Genomic DNA, 18,372 nt, shown 5'->3' with positions numbered 1-18,372 from the left:
TCTACTTTGCACCGGCGTGTGGTGCAAAGTACAGAATGTAAGAGCGTAGCATTAATTAAGTCACATAATTCTTTTTCTTTTTTTTTTTTTTATTGATGGCAACAAACCTTGAAGACAAACTGTCCCACAGCAAGTACGCACAGTACAAGGGAAGTTAACTTGCCATGAACTGTGTTTGTCTGCACCCTGCATGTGGCCCCCATGAGGGAACAGAGTACACAAACAGACATGGAATCACATGACACTTGCACATATGACACACACAAAGACTCCTTCTATCTTGCCCGAGCAAAAAACAACAACAACTATATCATAAGATAGTTGCTGTTCAGCTTTGCTGTCTGTGCAAACTTTAGACCCGTTTACAAAATTAGTATTTGTACTGCTTGTGTTGGGACGATGTGCGGAAAACCACTTAGTGATTGAGGAGGAATTGTTGCACTCTTAGGTACTGGAAAACACAACTTTCCACCCCTTTAATGACACAGTCGGCTGTCTCCCCTCTAAAACTGTTACAAAAATACTCCAACTGATCAGGGCAGCTGCAGGCATGCAATGGAAAAATATCCCCCTCCCTCTCTCTCTTTCTCTCAGGTTCTCCTCCACCCCTCCCTCATCTCTCGATTATATAACTCCTGTCTGTGAGCATTCCTCACAACACTCATTCAGCGGGCTCACTCTAGCAACACTGAGACCCCGCCCTCCTCAGACTCTCTCTTTCCCACTGGCTGAGTGGCGTTCCAGCCTCCTTGGTATTGGCTGAGTCATCTGTCACTCGGGCGCTGTAGCCTGTCAGCCCATGTGGACATTCTGTCCTACTGACACACTTTCCCACTGCAAGGGGAGAGGGAAGGAGGGAGGGAGGGAGGCAGGCGCGATCCCGGCTCTCCGCAGACCAGTTTTAAGGTGGAACCGAACAATGCTCGCACTTCCCCATAAAATATTTCCCTGGAGGCTCATAACTTGCATTATAAAATTGGCTGTTACATAACAGCAAAATTAACGAAGAGAGGCAATGATGATAAGTCTAGAAAAACTGCACTTACCAGTTCAGTTACTACGCAACACAGATCTTCAACGATTTCTCATAAGACTAGTTCTGTATGGAGTGATTTCTATGAAATGATCAAACACTGTGCTGTGTTATTAGTGAGAAACCACATTTGATTTGCCTGTAACAGCCCCTACTGTACCTGGCTACAGTCCACTCAAAGCAGACAAACTCTGAACTTGAATGTCAGCTATTCAGCCCCCACCCCTCTGCCCAGTCTTCGATATTGAGCTTCTGCTTCAACCCGTTCTATTCTTGTCCTGTGCTGAGAGCCAGAATTACACAGATGCCCAGCCACCCACCCCTGTTGCTACAAGCACTCATAGGCTACATGCTTCCTCACTCCTCTTCTCTGACTCTCTGCAGATATCCAGACACAATCCAGAGACAGTAAACCCAGATTCATCTCCCTAATGTTCCCTTATCTAATGTGATTTTCTCATTTATAACCTGGTAAATGAAAAATGACTGTGCAGTTAAACTAATTACCTACATGCAAAGAATTAATAGGTGCAGAAAATGAACAGGGATATCTTGGATGCCTCACTGAACCAATAGAAACAAAAAAACCTAGAGCTGCAACAAACAATTATTAGTAATTGTTATTTCTTGCCCACTATTTTCTTGATTGATTAATTATTTGCTTTAATAAACATAAAACTTATGGCTTACAGGCTTAGACTTTGGACCAACCTTGTTTACAAACCAAAAGTAACCTGTTTACTATCATGTAAAGCTAAGAAAAGCACCTTATATGCACATGTGAGAAGGTGGAACCAGTGTATTTTATGTATGTTTGCTCCAAAATATTATCAAAAAAGTTTCCAGTTATTATTCAAGGTATCCACGAATCGACTGATTGGCTAATTGGCGAATTGGCAAAACAATGCTAATGTTAAAGCAACATTTACCTTTAACCCTGAATATCATTGTTGACCTTTGCTAAAACACCAGTCTGAGGCATCTGACCTTTAGCACTCCATAGAGAGCATCAGCATTCCAAGACTATCAATACCAATTCTGCTTTTCACTAACATGTTGCATGGACACTACATGTAGCACTTCACATTTATCACCCACTGACACAGTAACTGACAAAATGTTAGCAGGGGATGCAGTAAATGAGGTGAAATTACGCATATGGCAAACAAAGAAAGGTGTTTGAGCAGTAGGACAGATACTTTGTGTGGCACACCCAAGCCTTTTCACCAAATAAACATTTTTAACTGCTCGGCTACAAACACGTTGGCCCCAGTGTGTTTATCAGCCAGCTAAATGTGTAACTGTGTTATCTCTGCTAAAGCCTAATTCAGTAGGGGCGGGGCAGGGAGAGGCAGAGAAAAATCACTGACTTTGTGCTTCCAATAGTTCAGTACTCTGTATCTAATGTGGAACAAACAGCCAATAATTCTCCAACTGGAGCCTCCTGCCAAACAGTCAGTGTGTCAATGTGTCAGTAGCGTGACAAAGGAAGACGAATTTTGACCCTCCATGTGTGCACAGCCAAATACATGTAGAAACCAACCACTCACGCACCACTTCTCGATTTTAGTTTTTAAAACAAGTACAGTTTGTTTGTGTGTGGTTATTACACACGTAACAATAATGTGCAGACATGTGTAAACTGCTCTTGAGCATAGATTGGCTCTGGGTGACTTCATTTTTTTTCATCACCTGTTCATATGAATGACTGACAGCATGAGAGGACGCGCTCATTAGGAGGTGGGGGGCCTTGTGCTTGAGCTCTAGACATATTAGCAGTGCTGAGGCACTTGTTGTGTCATGCCTCACAGTTGGGCGTAGGCTTACAGTGCAGCAGAGAGCTATATCACGACAACCCACTGTGGTCTTCCCTGTTCAAGTATGGGATTGTTTTTCCATATTATTTGAATTATTTTAATTTCCATATTATGTGATCAACTCGTATGTCAACTCTATTATATCCTCACATATGTAAAAAAAGCTTGTTTGCTTTCACACCTTATGGTTGGATCCAAGAAGGTACATGTCTTACTGATCTTACTGTCATACCTTGTAGCACACACTTGAATACACAGCTCTCACAAAATACTTTCATTTTACTTTCTATGAGTGGTCCTATTTGCAACAGAACAATGGTGCTGAGCATCAACATACACTAAATACATATATATATATATATATATATATATATATATATATATATATATATATATATATATATATATATATATATATATACTCTGGCTCTCAGATTGCCGGTGCATTCAAATCAATAGGCTCTATTTTAAAAGATGCAAATACCAGTGGAGGCCAAGCTGAGGCCCACAGTGGGGGGATTAGAACAGAGCTAAGAATTTCATAGGCCCTCTCTAGTGGGTGTCAGTGTATGACATGAGTCTCATGATCTCTTGCTATGTTCACATGTACTATATAAAGTGCACTCTTCTATCCTGTGCAAAAAAAAAAAAAAAAAACAGAGGTATTGTCAGAGGTCAAGACAACACAGCAGGCTTCTAAAAGACTAAAATGATTGTGATTACAAATATGCATGAGCATGTTCAAACTGGAATAAAAATGCTGACATGCTTTTCTGGTGAGGAGACCAAAGGCTGAGTGACTAACCTACATTTTCAGTGCAGTGGGCTAAGAAAGGGACACGGTTTGTTTACATTTGGATATCCTGCCAGAAGGGGAACCTCCCTCCACTAGAGGCCCCCTCTGCTTCGCCCTCCCTCCCCCTTTTTACTGCAAAAATTCATCTCTTTCCTCCCCGACTACAGAAAAAGAAAAAAGATTACAAGCACCTAATCTCCTGTCCTGTGCAATAAAAGATTGTAATGCTGGCCTTGTTCAGACCACAAACCCAGACATTCAGCAGGAGAACAGAGCCAAACAGTATGAATTGGCTTGTTTAAAAGTCTGTACGTGTTAAGGAGAAATTGCTGCAGGTAGATTAGTTTCAATTAATATTTCCAGAGGTTACAGTAGCTATGTTGTGAATGTGACACATGCACATGAAAAAATGTCTTTCTATAATATAAAAAAAATAGATTTCATCATGATTTGCACGTTGCCTACATTACATTTGAAGCCTATTTTCTAATTACTTGAATTCTTGATTCATTTTTGAATCTCACAGTAGCTTATAGCCACAAACAGCCTGCCTTGTCAGTAACTGCCATCTGCTGCCCCACTCCCCAAGTTCAAGCTCAGCCTGTGTCAGGGAGCGACACGTTGTCGGACGCCCGTCACCGAGCGCCTGTAACCGCACATGGCGTAACACGTCCGGCGGCACGGCGCTTCCCAGAGCCGCTCCCCCCTCCCTCCGCTCCCAGTGCTGTATAATGTTGGGTGACATAACTAGGTCAGTGGAACAGCCAGGTCCATCTCCCTCTGTACACTCACACAGTCGACCATGCTGGCACAGTCATCACATCACAACAACACCACAACTACACCAGCACCGCTCAGATTCATCTTGTAAAATCACCGCTACAAATAAAAAGTTTGCAAGCATCTTCGGGACTGTTTTGATTTTTCAAAATATAAAATAACACAAAATCAGACGCTTATGCGCCAATAAATAGGCTACTAGAAGAGAATTTATTATTCTTTTTAAACGAATGGAGTAAAACACTATATTTGTTTTTAATTCAGGTAATCAGAAACCTGATAAGATCGAATAGCATCTCGATTACATAATTCTAGTTTTGGTTAACAACAACCTCTCCTCATGCCCCTCCCTCTCCTTATTGCATAACTCTAACATGGATCCTCTGGCGAAATTTGCAGAAGGGCTCCCAGGTGCGATAGGACACACATTTGTTCAGAAACACACAGATTTAGCCCTGAGATGAAATATAAAGCACAACTACGCATGTGCACAATTGAAGTCTTGGTCTGATTTCAGTATAAGCGGAATTAATAGATGTTTTGTTGTTTTTTTTTTTTTTTAAACGGCACTGCAGACTGGTCAAGTTAATTATCATGAACACCATGCCCCCACCTCTTTCTCACTGCATGCTGAACTTGAGTGTGGAGCATGCAGCCTTGAGCCCTGTGCAGCGATAATCCCGTCATGAGGGATTAATGCGCACTGGGAGGAAAACAGGCGCACTCCGGTCCCTGTGCGCACACATGTGGTTGTTCCAGCCCGGTCAAAAAAAAACAAACACACACACACTGCGACGTTTCCCAAGTTCAACTAAAGGATGCAGGGGTTTATTATGACATAAAAGCAACTTACCTCTCATTTTGATGTTTTCTTTCTCTAGGCAGGACGATGAAAACTCGACTACATGTGGCAACTGTAGGTGACAGGATAGAGGAGAATAAGGCGCTGGAGCCAGGGCGCACTGGCTCTGTCAATATTAACTTCGTCCCGACTGCAGACAGTTCTCGTAAAGCACGACCAAAGAAAAGGGGGTGGGAGGGGGGGGGGGGGGGGGGGACTACCCGAAACTCTTCTCCTTTATCGCTCGGTCAAGTCCAAGCAAAATGAAAGAGTGGAGAAAGTCGCTTTGGATCGCATCGTAACCGTCTCGGCGCACTGGCGAATAGATTTGGCTCAACTTTTTTGACAGAATAGTCCCACGGTGGACGAGCGGTGTGTCGGCGGCCCCCCCTTCGCGCTGTGACTCTCCGCCTGCTCTCCTCTCAGTCTACCCTGCTAACCTACTTTCTCCAAGCGTGGACTCTCACATGATCTCACTGCCGTCAGCTCCTCTCACAGCAGTCGCGGGGGCGCGCCGTCGGGAGCGAGTTTAAGGTGGATGGGCAAAGGATTGACTAGTGTTCACTTCTTATTTACTTACAGTGATGATCAGTAGTGAGAAATGAATATTGCCGCTTCCAGGAGGTGATAGGAAGGCGATCAGTTCTTCTTTCAAACAGACAGGACCGTGTACTGCTCTCTGCCACTTCCCCTGATTTGACAGCAGTTACTGTAACAGTGCGGAATGCAGCCTGTGAACCTCTCACTGAGGTTCATACTTGTCTGATTAGGTTAAAAACAGGCAACCAGAAGCTCCAGGAAGGTTCTTTGTTTACCTGAAAGCTGACACCTTATTCAATGAGTGTTTTTTTTTTTTTTCTGTATTTGCCTTGATGTTGTTGACTCGGATGACTTTATGTAATCATCTGACCTGAGCGAGCTTCCAGAAATGTAGCTTTAAAGTGATAGAAATCTTTGAAAAACATCAGCATCTGATGATCGATTAATCACTTGATCATAAAGACAATAACTGCCAGTTGTAGCCCTATAGCACAATAAAAAAGACCTTATTTCTTTAGTGAAATTGTGTTTGTCACTTGTGACTTGAATAGTCCTTGTGCTGTTAACAAAGAGGAACACCTGTTTTCAAAAAAAAAAAAAAAACAGAGAAAAGAAAAAAGTGAGTTTAATTTTATAGGCAATAAATGTATAATATGGAGTTACTGCAGTGACCTTGTGGACCTGTAAAATATTTTATATGAGCTTGTGCACTCAAATGAGCTTTATTCCTCAGTATGCTCGTCTCCGCTGGGAAGAATAGGCTGCTTTCCCAGTGATTGCTCACCATCTTTCAACTCATTCTCTGTGGAGCAGAGTTGCTCCAGAGTTTACACCCAGTGACCTCACAAAGTTTAATTCACAGCTGTCTGGTTCCTGTTTCTGTCCAGGGCCTGCAGGAACATATCACTGGATAGTTGCTGCAGTAGTTGCATCTTATATAACTTATATGTATCGATGTATTTGCATTTTGGGCACACTTTTTTTTTTTCCAGCTAATGTACAAAATGTGGTTTTTTTTTGCTTATATGAATCATCTCTTTTTTTGGATATGTTGTGCTTTTTTAAAAAAAACCAAAAAGTAAATTTACAGCTCTTCTTCATTGGTTTAATCAATGAAAGAAAAAAATGATTCAGATTCTGATGTAAATGTATACTTGGGACAGTGTGTGAATGTCGGTGCTGATTGGGAGGTGGGTGGGTGGGTGCTGGATGGTGGGGGGTGCTGTAGCGGGTGGCCTTATGATGCAATGTTCTGGCAGCGATGTTATGAAACAGCATGAAGGCAGAGATTACTCAAACTAGGTTAGTGGAGCAGCCGAGCACAGAGCACCTACAGTCACAGATTCTTTTTCTGTTTCTCACACACACACACATTCACCCACACAGAAACACACAGGCGCTCACATTCCTTTGTTTTTTCCTCTCCAAGCCCTTTTCCTCTGCCTCTTCCTTGTTTTTCATACGTAATCGCTAATCTCCTTTTATTTTTTACACTTCCTTGTCTCCTTTATGTCAGACAAAATGAACCATATCCTAAGAGGTTGATGTTTTTATTCATGCACGCGTGTTTAAATCCGTATTTTTTTCTCTGGCCTTTCCTGTACATTTTTCTGTTCTCTGCTGTTTGTGTCTGCTGTTTTTCCCTCTCTCTCTCTCTCTCTCTCTCTCTCTCTCTCTCTCTCTCTCTCTCTCTCTCGCCCTGTGCACATCTCCTCTAAAGCCCCTCTGTTCTATGTCTCCCTTGACAACGGCAGTGACACTTTGACCTTAGCTCTTACGTAACCGCTGTGCAACTCGGTTAGACAGCAGAGAAAGGAGAGAGAGAGAGGGAGAGAGAGAGAGAGGGAGTGGGAGGAGGAGGTCTTCAGCATGGCTTCATATATGGCAGACATTTTGTTGCCCTATGATCAAGTAAGAGGTAAAAGAAGAGGCAAGGAAGAAGGAGAGCTCAGAGAAGCTGGAGGATTTTTTGGAAGGCCGCCACCAGCAGCATAACAGGATGAGGGAGCAGATGGGGGAGGCCGGCAGAAATGATACATAAATGGACGGATATTTACATCATAGGGTGTGTGACAACAAGCAGAGCTGCTGCACACACGAGGAGGTGAAATGGCCCATGTCCACTTTGCCTTGACTCCTCTCAAGTATAGAAAAAGGTTGCCAAAGCAACACAGACATTTAAAGTGACAGGTCTGTGGAGCCAGTGATGGAGCGAAATGATCTCTCTGCAGAGAAGCATAAGGATACCTTCCCAGGTCACACCCACTGGGATATAATACACTGCAGAAGATGTCTTTTTCTATAGGGCAGCCTATGTGATGGGAGCTATAGGTTAAAAGTGTTACTAGACCAGTGTTACATTGTACAGACAAATCAACATCATCTAGAACCAATCACATACAGTATATCTGTTTTTAGTATGGCACAAAGCTTTTCAGATATTCCCACTCAACAGTGAATCTGTGCTTGTCACTGACTCTTTGAATGTCAGGAAAACAGGCATTTTGTTGTTGTGCAGAAGCTCTTGTTGTTAGGAATGGCATAAAGTTTCTCCTGACTCAGATCAAAGCCGGTGTAGCCTTGTGACTCCTCAGGGTTGAATTTAAAGGCCTCGCTCACATCAAAGAGTCTTTGTAGGGATGAGGGACCAACTGTAACTGATTGGCCGCACATGGTTTCAGTGGGGCCCTGTAGCCAATCTCTCTGCCTTAGCAGCATCAACTCCTTACATTCCAGTCTAACTTCTCACACGGCATACTGTAAAACGTTCAGATGCATTTCTATGTGAACAGGGGTTATTTAAAGCACATTGAACACAGATAATGTTCACCACCTCATGTTCTTTCATTTCCTAAATTGTACTAATCTGTACATCATCATTTGTGCTTCAAAGAGGCAGAAACAAACACACACATACACATGTACGGGACTGTGCCAGTCAGTTTGCTGAGATTATTTCAGGTTCCTGCCATCCACAGAGCTGTAATCCCCCACTCCCTCTTCCCTCATTCAGTTAATCTCCCTGTTTTCTCCTCTCTGGAGGCACCATTAATCCCTCTCGCCCCCTCCCTGCAGCCATGGCTCTATAATCTGGAGCTGTGAGCTTTGCTGCGTCACTAGGTCAGTGTGTCAGATAGAGTACAAACACTGTTCCCTCCTGTCACGATCTACTCATCCTCCTCCACTCAACTCCACTTTACATCCCTGTCCTATCTCCATATTCTCAATATTTCACTCCTGGCCCTTTTTTATCTTTCCAGCTCCTGTTGCCTCTCTACACTCGAGCACATCTGTTTCTTCTTTGCGCTCAGTTTCTCCTTATCAGTTCAGTTTTTCATACACTCTACGGCTTTTGAGTTTGATAATTCTGCAGAATAAATTATGCATGAGTTCAATCACAGGTCATTAGGTATAGATTTATCTCAGTGAGCACATTTGCTCCCTCAGCTCACATGCCTTACAGGAAGAGCTCAAACGTATATTCTTGTAGTGTCCTTGGCCTGGTTTACACTTAATTACACTGCTGAAAATTAGCTAATGTGAAGCTCTTGTAAAAATTATCACACAACATTTGAACGTTCAACAGGTGTTTGAGACCCTCTGCACAGCCTGCGCTGAATGTGCAACATTTCAAGCAATACCTGAAGGTCATCTATGGAGGAAGAGTCAAAACCTGACCACTGCCTAAAAATGCTAATAAATTTAATTTCATAATAAATTAATGAAAATAATAAATTAATAATTATTTTTCATGAAAGACCTGACCACTTCACGGTTATGAAATTATAATTTTTTTGGCCATTAAAGGCCATGATATTCTAAATAATGTTGCAGTCCAACATAAACCTCGACATAAACATTAAAAATAAATACTGGATGGTTTCAAGTGTGCTGGACTCAGTGATGTGTGAACTCATGTACCTCTGTGCATCAATCAGGAATTAACAACATGTCAATCAGGAGCTAATCATGGTTGGTGTGTTGTTTGGTCAAATGTGAAAAAAAACACCTACAAACACAGTTCCTAACTAATACCTAATGCCTACCTATATATTTTTTGAAATCAAGTTTTCAGTGTCTTTAAGTTTGACTCTAAATAGATGAAGCCAAACTAACTGCACAGAATCTGACAACGTAAAAAATGTTCACAGACTTAAGATTTTAATTGTAAAGTGTATATTTGTGTCTGCTTTCTGCAAACACAATCACTGACATTGATTCTGCAGATTTTCATAGTTGAACCACAGCGTTCTATTATTAAAGCACCTGAACATGTAATGCCCGCTCCAGCCCACAGCAGAAGATTGGTTCTTCTCTATTTCCCCTGCACAAATAGTCACATGAATCAAACTAGCAACCCACTTAACACAATCCCACTTCTCTAAACATCCACCACGCACTTTAGTGTGTCTACAAAAACAGGACGTATCCTTCTTGCTTGTTGCTAAATTCTGGCTGCAGGTCTTCATGGAAATATCCTTCACACTAGATGAGAGACATACTGACCCAAACGCACAGAGTTACACCCATGCTTAGATTTCTACAGTATGTCCAGACTTGTCTTGACAAACACAATCAGCAGTGAGTCTCTCTATGTGTCACTGACTGTCTCCTTTTCCCCCCTCCCTTCCACATCTCTCCTTCTTTGTTCCTCACAAAGCAGGTTCAGCGTCCACACCCACAAACGTTTGAATACAGGGAGGACTCAGGTATTGACACATTCATAGAACTGAACCTGTTACTCTTAGGTAACAATACATTTTCAAAACGAAAGACAGTCATGATTCAAAGTTGGAACCTGTTCATAATCATAAATGACAGCGCTGGGCTTTAAAATACGTTTTCCTATGCGTGGACAAACTGTGCTGCTTTTGTCTTACTCAGAAATCTGATGCAAATATAAATATGCGCCATGCAAAGATGCGGTAAGAGTAAAAAGAGGTTGCCGTGGCAACTGGGCTGTGTTTATCTCCGGTGTGAATCAACGTGTTTTGCCATGTGAACCTGACCCAGTTACACCCACGGGAGCGTGAATGCACACTCATACGCACTGGGATACATGTGCCACGTACACATGCAATCGCACATGGATGCCGAGGACACTGTGATATTTCTATCAACAGTAAATAAGGCCAGCAAAATAAACGAGGCGTAAAAAGTTATTCCAGTATCCTGCACATTTTCCTCAACAGTAACTATTCTCACTTCCGCCTCGCATTTCTTGCTTCCTCCATCTTTGGCCTGATGACCTACATTTGTTGTGTGCCATCCGCAGGGTGCCGCTGGACACCCGTACTCTCCTTATCTCACTCTTCTTTCATCCTCCCGTTTTCTTTTATCCTCCCATATTACCTCAGATCCTCCATTCTCTTTCATTTCCATGCAACACCAGAGCAAATTTCCTTTTGTTCAATCCTTTATCTGCCTCAAATGGCCTAATAAGAGAAGAGCATATTTGCAGAATGATCCTATGCTAATGATCCGTACATAATAGATCAGCTAAAAATCAATTGCACATTTGTGCAGCTCTGGTTTAATTTCTGAACATGTTTATCATATTCACCACCCAGATTCTTGCGCTCTGTTCAGCACATACAAAACACATTTACCCACATATCTCTATGCAGCGATGTTTACTGAGATAAACACTTTGGGTTTGAGGACCAAGCAATGGTGAGACTTGGTAATTCAGATTTCAGTTGATCTATAACCGCCTAGATGACTCATCGCAACACAGCCCACAGAAACAGAGACACCCAGTGTTGGGATTGTGGTATAACATGCTGGCCTTATGTAATACTTGGAATTTGCTCTTTAGCATGCATATTTCCTGATTTTCAGTCCATATTGTCAAAAGACTGCACAGACACTTGATAAGTCATAAGTGAAGTATTTAAAGGGCTTTGAAAACCGCAGATGAATGCAGTGATTGTTCTTCATCATGTTGGACACACACACATACACGCACACACATCAGCTCACCGGAGGAGTCTCTATAAAAGTGAATTGCCAAAGCAAATGCACAGTAACAGTGACACACTTTCCAGTGGCTCCACTTGAGTACCCCATCCAAATGTGGAAGTGCCTGATCACAGATTGACAACCCCTGCAAACATTATGCAACGCCTAAGCATTATGTAATCCGTCATCACAACAAGAAGCTGGACTAAATCATTTGAACTCTGGCTGATTAGCGGATCCATATGGTGCCACTGATTCATCTAATCTGACTGGCGTTTACCAAAGTGCAAGTTGTCTTTGTTTGGCGGCTGATGCTTGTTTGCTTTATGCTGATTTGGAGGATGTGTCACTGTCATTAATGGAGTGGTAGGCTCCACTGTGTTTTTCAGATTCAGGAGGTAATAAAGGGGAAAACAGGAGGCCTGTGCAGAAAGTCTGCATTGCGTCACAGCAGGGAGCAGAGGAAGAAGGGAGAGAAAGGAGACAGAAGGGGGGGAAAGCAGGGGCACAGCAAGGGGAGAGAGGGGTGTGTCTTCACTGACCTAGTTAGAGCGATGGAAACCCCCCCCCCCCCCCCCCCCCCCACCTCCCTCCTCTACCCACCACCCCGCCTCACTACTGACGTGTAAAGGGCACTTTCAAACAGTACCAGACAGACAGGAATGAATGCAGGGAGGCAAGAAAGAGAGATAGCCAAGTGGTTAGAGAGACAGGCAGGCAAGGGGTGGGGGGGCAGACTGACCAGCAGACAGGCAGACGTGAGTCAAGAAAAATGAGATTGACTGAGACTAGCAGACAAATATATCTGCAATGATATACCAGATCCGGGTAGATCTGGGAAATATCTCTGTGAAAACAGGATAAGCCTAACGGGATTTGAAACAAATTAATGATAACAACAGACTGCATCCGAAATATTGAACTCCTTCATATCCTGTGCAATATTAGATTTATGCCTTTATTTTCAGAGAATGATATCTTTGAAGCAGCTTTTAATAAAATCAGAACATCCCTAAAAAAATGCAATAACTGTAAATATACAAGCTGTAATTACTAATAAACAGGATCTAATCAAACATTTCTTATGCCTTTCAGGGATCTTGTTGTAGAAATCCTAATTGTGAAAGTCACAACAGTGTAAAATGTGTTAGGATTAAAATGTAAACATGTATTAGTGCATTAATTACAATTACAGTGTAATTAAAATTTATAAACCAATCTATTCCCAGAACCAGCCAGCTACACATAACCTGCAGTCAGTTCTCTAACAGGTTTATGGTTTCCCCCTCTGGCTTCATATAGTCCACATTACAGTTCAGAGGCCACAGACTAATGGAGAAAGCTGACTCTTTCGTCTTGAAAGGGCACGCCAAAACTTTCCTGAAACCAAACTGCATCAACTAAAAATAGGTTTAACTACATAAAACAACAAGTTAAAGGGCAACTTCATACTCCAAACCTTTCTGCTCCGTCATCTGTTTTTGTGGTATGTATTCTCAACTGTTCCGTGCAGTCCGTCCAAAATGTTTTCCAGCTCAGGTTTTCAGATTTCCATCCTCTCTCTCTTTTTCGTTTTTTCTTTAAAGGCCCTCAGTTGTTCTCTCTAAGTGTCTTTCCGTCAATCCTTTCCTCTGCTTGCTGGATGAACTTTCAGCCCCGCATTTTGATGGTGAAGTCTTCATCTTCAGTGGAGACTCAGCCTGAAATCTTTCCCATCTTAGCGCTTTGCTCACCTCAGTGAACTCTTGACTCAACGTTTCTTGAAAACACTTGTGCAGTTAGGGTCCACTTTAGTCATTGAGAAAATCCAGACTTGGTTTTGGTTTTACAGAACTTGCCTTGTCATTTGACACTTTTATTCCAGTTTTAACCTTCATCAGTGATGAATCATACACAGAAAGGATAAGCTCTAAACCTGTGATGCAAATCTTTGTCCTCCCTCATCAAAACAGTCCTCCTTTTACTCTCAAACAAAGCTGTTCTTCTAAACATTGAAGGCCAGTGGCACAAAGACAACCATTGTATGCAATGTTGCCAGGAGTCTGAATCATTAATACTTTTTCATTTTCTCAGCAATTTTTCTTTTTTTGCAACCATGACCTCATCTTCCCAAGTTGAAGGCTTGCAGGCTACAAACTAGTACTCCTTTGCTCATTTTTGTCAGCACAGTACAAAAAGACTATGATGCAGACAGTGATTCATCTGTGCAAACTTCAAAATCTTGTCACAGCTCAAGTGATTCCAGTGTTTCCTGATCAATTTTTGTGCTTTATTCTGACAGTAATGTCCTCTGCTCCTGACACATTCAAATGTTGTCAATCACATAAACACGACACAAACGAAAGTTTACAATAGACTGACTCTGACATTGGCATAATGCTCAGTCAACACGCAGGGTTTGTGTCACGAAGCACTCAGAGGCTTAGTCACCCCAGTGAATGCACACCCTCTGTCACAACAAGGTAACAAACAAGTGAATCAGACCTCAGAATACAAACAAGCACATAGTTACTGTGAGCAAAGACAAAGCGAAACATAACAACAAGAGAAATGCATGCACGCACACAAAGAAACATCAGTCAAATGCACACAAACAGTGCCTCACTAAGTCACTGTGTAGCTCCATTTCTAATTAAGTGCCCATTAAGCGAGATATCATTGTGCAGCGTCTGGCTTGTGTATGTGGTGGCAGCCAGACCGGCCTGCGTCCAAGCTCTCGCCCACACACACCCCACCGTCTGTCCGATCGGACAGAAACAGTTTGATGAGGACATGTTGACAAAATAACTCACAAATGTGAAGCAGGTTGGCCAGAGCTGCATGAAGGCAGAGACAGGCCTGCAGATGTGCCTTGATGACTTCGTGATCTTTTTAATTATCTGTTTCTTATTGAATCCAGGAACTTATTTACAAAGGTTTTCATAAACAGCGGTTTAATCCAGGGGCCTGTGGCTGCTCCCCTGTGACTGTCTGTTGCTGACAACCTCATGAGAAATTAGAGAACTTTTTTTTTTTTTTTTTTTTTTGCTCATCAGTTCATGTATAACAATGGAAAATATTGTGTGAGACAAACATTTTCCCAGTCACTGCTGACACACTGACACACATTTTCCAGGCAAAAGCCCTTTACCATCATGTTGGTTTTTGCTTAGATTTCTTGTCACCTCTTTTCAGCCAACAGAACAAAACGCTGACCCATTTCTCTTTATTAGATGTTAAAGATGGGAGAGGTTGTGTTCACAATCATTTCTCTTGCACAAGGACAAGATTTATTTTGTAATTTCCTCCTCAGTGCAGCTATTGACCTCACATTTTCACCACTGTTGAAGTGTGACCTTGTTTTACTTCCCCTTTCACACTGCTGGTGGAAATTACCACTCGGGTGGTAAAGATTTCGATTCAAAAATGTAAATACAATAGCAGTGCCTCAAAATGGCAAACGGGAAACTATATGGTGTGAGAAGAAAAGTGCTGCATCTTTCATTATGCTGCTGACCTAGTACTGCAAAGACACAACTTCCGTACAGCTATTTCCATCAGTTTCATATTATCCACATATGTGGGCTACATTGATACAATCATTTCCATCATATGAATGTTGAACATTTCTATGGCTACTGTTCCATGATCTATTATTATCATCATTATTATTATTATTATTAAAAGTTATTTTTTAGGCATTTTACACCTTTACAGTTGGATAGTGTAGAGTGATGGGGGGTGGGACAATAATACAATCTATTATTCTATTAGCTAGTACCTATACCTCTGTTGAGCCATGTCACCATTGCCACTTGTTACACTTTTAACCACTGAAACTCACATAACCACAGAAGAGAGGAAATGGTGAAATGAGGCAGAAGTGTACCGAATAGTCTTGTATCTAAAAGACAGACTTAACAACTGCTGGTGGAGCTGGCTTTTCACTTGTTCAGGAAGTTCAACTCACTTGGTAAGTTTTTATTTTTTACGGGTTAATTTTGACCAGCAACATAACTGCTTTTCTGCCTTCCACTAAACTTTGCTGCATGAAATAGAAATGATGAGTCGAAGAGGGGGACTGATTTCTGGTATACACAATAACAAAACGCAGACAAGAAGAGTCATCAAGTTCTCATTTTAGTAAAAGGAGGTTATTAGTTCTTATATAACACTAAGTTTGTACTAAGTTCTGCTATGATATTATACATGTAATAAAATCAGAGCTACAGTGAATTTGGAACATATCATATAATATGAAAAGGATTACATTATTCAAATTTGTGGAGACAAACGCTACGATCTTCCTTGTGTACAAAAATGCATTCAAACTTTTGTCTAAAGCTTGTATGAGACCTGATATGTCTTATTCAGTAAATTCAAGTGGGTATCTTCTGAAGTTAAAGTTTTTTTTATTACCAAAGTCCCTTGTTGGGCGGCATGGTGTCGCAGTAGTTAGCGCTGTCGCCCGGGGTCTTTCTGTGTGGAGTTTGCATGTTCTCCCTAAGTCTGTGTGGGTTCCCTCCGTGTACTCCGGCTTCCTCCCACAGTCCAAAGACATGCACTTTTATTGATTGGTGATTCTGTTTGTCTCTATATGTTGGCCCTTTGATAGACTGTCCAGCTGTCCAGGGTGGACCCCGCCCTCGCCCTGTGTCACTTTAACAAAGTGAGATCCTCCAAGCTATATTATTAAATAGTTGTTTGTATGTTTTTTCCAGCTTTTTTGAGTTGTATCTCAATAATTATACTTTTCTCTGTATTAACATACTAATGTTTTTTTTTTAGTTCTTACAGATAAGTATGGTCAACAACACCACCAACTCTAGTTGCAATGTGGACATCCTTCAAGGTGTGGCTTACAGTCTTTTGTTTCTCCTGGGTTTCCTTGTCAACGCTGCGGCTTTGTATGCCTTCATTGCAAAACGAGATTCCTGGACAGACACCCACATCTACATGTTCAACCTGGCCATAGCTGATTCGGCCCTCATCTTCTTCCTCCCCTTTCGGATTTATGATGCCTTCCACTGCCTGCCTAAGAATACCTTCTGTACTTTCCTCAAGACTATACATTTCATCAACTTGTATGCCAGCATCATGACCACAACTGCCATCAGTGTCCAGCGCTACCTGGTTATAAGGTTCCCTCTGCAGGCCAGAACCTGGAGGAAGAAGAAGGAGGCAGCTTGTGCTGTGTGTTTGGTTATTTGGACACTTCTGGGGACAGTATCTGCTGTATTCCAAAAGGAGAACATCCCCGGAAATCTCTGGACATGCTATGAAAGACGTAAAGATAAACCACTTAAACTAGAGAATGCTGTGACTCTGGTCATCCCAGGCTTCCTCATTCCTCTGCTGATCATTGTGTTTTGCTCCAGTCAGATCATCTGTATTCTGTCAAAAGTGGAGAGCAAATTAGAGGAAAAGAAAAGCATTGTTGGTATAGTAAAGGCAAACATGATTGTGTTCATCGTCTGCTACACACCAATCCATGTTGGCTTTCTGGTCAACCTTCATCCACCTCCTAACTGGCACTGTGACGTACGCACACAAGCACATATATATTTACAAGTGTCTGAATGGATTGCTGCCACAAACTGCTGCTTTGATTCTATAAGCTATTGGTTCTTATTGAAACGGTTTTATTCATAAGTCAGTGGGACTATAAAAAAATCCCTGGTCTCTTAAAAATAGCATTTTTACATCATCTTTCTTAGTATGCACAAAATAAAATAAATTATATTAATTTTATGGGATACCAGATGGTGTCATCAAGGTAATCTCGATTTGGGGTGGAGGCTAGCATAAATCTGAGTCGCAGATTATTTATGTGTGGTTCAAAAGAAGAGGGCATTTTGGAGACAGGGAATGTCTAATAAAAAATGCCGTTGAGATGAATTATAGGAGTTGTAGGATCCAGGTTTTGACCATTTTTTAAATTTTCTATCATTCTCTCTTTTGTGAGATCCCTCAATTTTCAGAGTACCCTTTTAAATTAGCAGCATGCTTATTATCTGACTGATTGTGATGGCACTTTTGACTAATGTTTTATGATTCTTTTTTATAAATGAAAATGTACGCTATGTATAATGCTAATGTAAAAATTAACTATTCATCTAGTTTCATGTGACTCCTCGGTTCCAAGCAATATATACATCTGGCTTGGCCTAAATCATCAGGAGGCCTTATGAATTCCTCAGCTGCTTAAGGGATATGCATGAGCATGTAAGTGTGTCCTTGGGCTGTAAATACTTGTTATCTAACTCACTCAACCTTTAATCGTCCTTATTTCTGTCTGTATGATGTTGAGCGTTATATCAAAGCAGGAAACAAGGGGTATTCTCATATCCAGACCTCTCAACAAGACAACAGTCTGTGTGCACAGACAGACAATGTCCAGTCAATGCACAGGCACCCATGAGAGTTCATGCTTTTCAATCTCTTACAGAGGCCAGATGAATGAAGGCCAGTGTCCAGCTCCCTCTTGTGGTGAGAAAAGTAAATGTTTGAAAGATTTTCCGCTCCCTCTCTGCTCTGGAGCTGCCTGCTGTTAAGCTTCAATCTGCCAATTTGATGAGAAATAAATTTCATTTTAAGAAAATAAACTGCAGTAATGATATACACA

The 18,372-nt window shown here is 41.7% G+C and overlaps 2 protein-coding genes across 5 annotated transcripts in view; one reads left to right on the top strand and one right to left on the bottom strand.

Moving 5' to 3' along the window:
• The window catches only part of LOC139629692 (nuclear receptor ROR-beta-like), a 15,673-nt gene extending 9,662 nt beyond the window's left edge, over positions 1-6,011 (bottom strand). Inside the window, exon 1 of the mRNA XM_071492466.1 lies at positions 5,280-6,011. Within this exon, the coding sequence (XP_071348567.1) occupies positions 5,280-5,286 (7 nt within the window). The 5' untranslated portion in view covers positions 5,287-6,011. The remainder of the gene's footprint in view (positions 1-5,279) is intronic.
• Positions 1-18,352, top strand: part of LOC139629693 (G-protein coupled receptor 35-like) — a 20,876-nt gene extending 2,524 nt beyond the window's left edge. The window contains exons 1-3 of one of the 4 annotated variants that reach the window (XM_071492471.1): positions 15,627-15,720; positions 16,363-16,416; positions 16,536-18,308. In XM_071492471.1, the coding sequence (XP_071348572.1) occupies positions 16,551-17,399 (849 nt within the window). In that variant the 5' untranslated portion in view covers positions 15,627-15,720; positions 16,363-16,416; positions 16,536-16,550 and the 3' untranslated portion in view covers positions 17,400-18,308. Of the gene's footprint in view, positions 1-15,608; positions 15,721-16,362; positions 16,417-16,535 lie in introns of those variants that run through there. The other 3 variants (XM_071492468.1, XM_071492467.1, XM_071492470.1) reach the window with 3 other exon arrangements.
• Positions 18,353-18,372: the final 20 nt, after the last annotated feature.

This window comes from Trachinotus anak, unplaced genomic scaffold, assembly GCF_046630095.1.
Source record: "Trachinotus anak isolate AG129_WGS33_773 ecotype Australia unplaced genomic scaffold, CSIRO_AGI_Tana_v1 ptg000012l, whole genome shotgun sequence".
NCBI classification, from domain to species: domain Eukaryota; kingdom Metazoa; phylum Chordata; class Actinopteri; order Carangiformes; family Carangidae; genus Trachinotus; species Trachinotus anak.
This window is presented reverse-complemented; position numbering and strand designations above follow the sequence as displayed.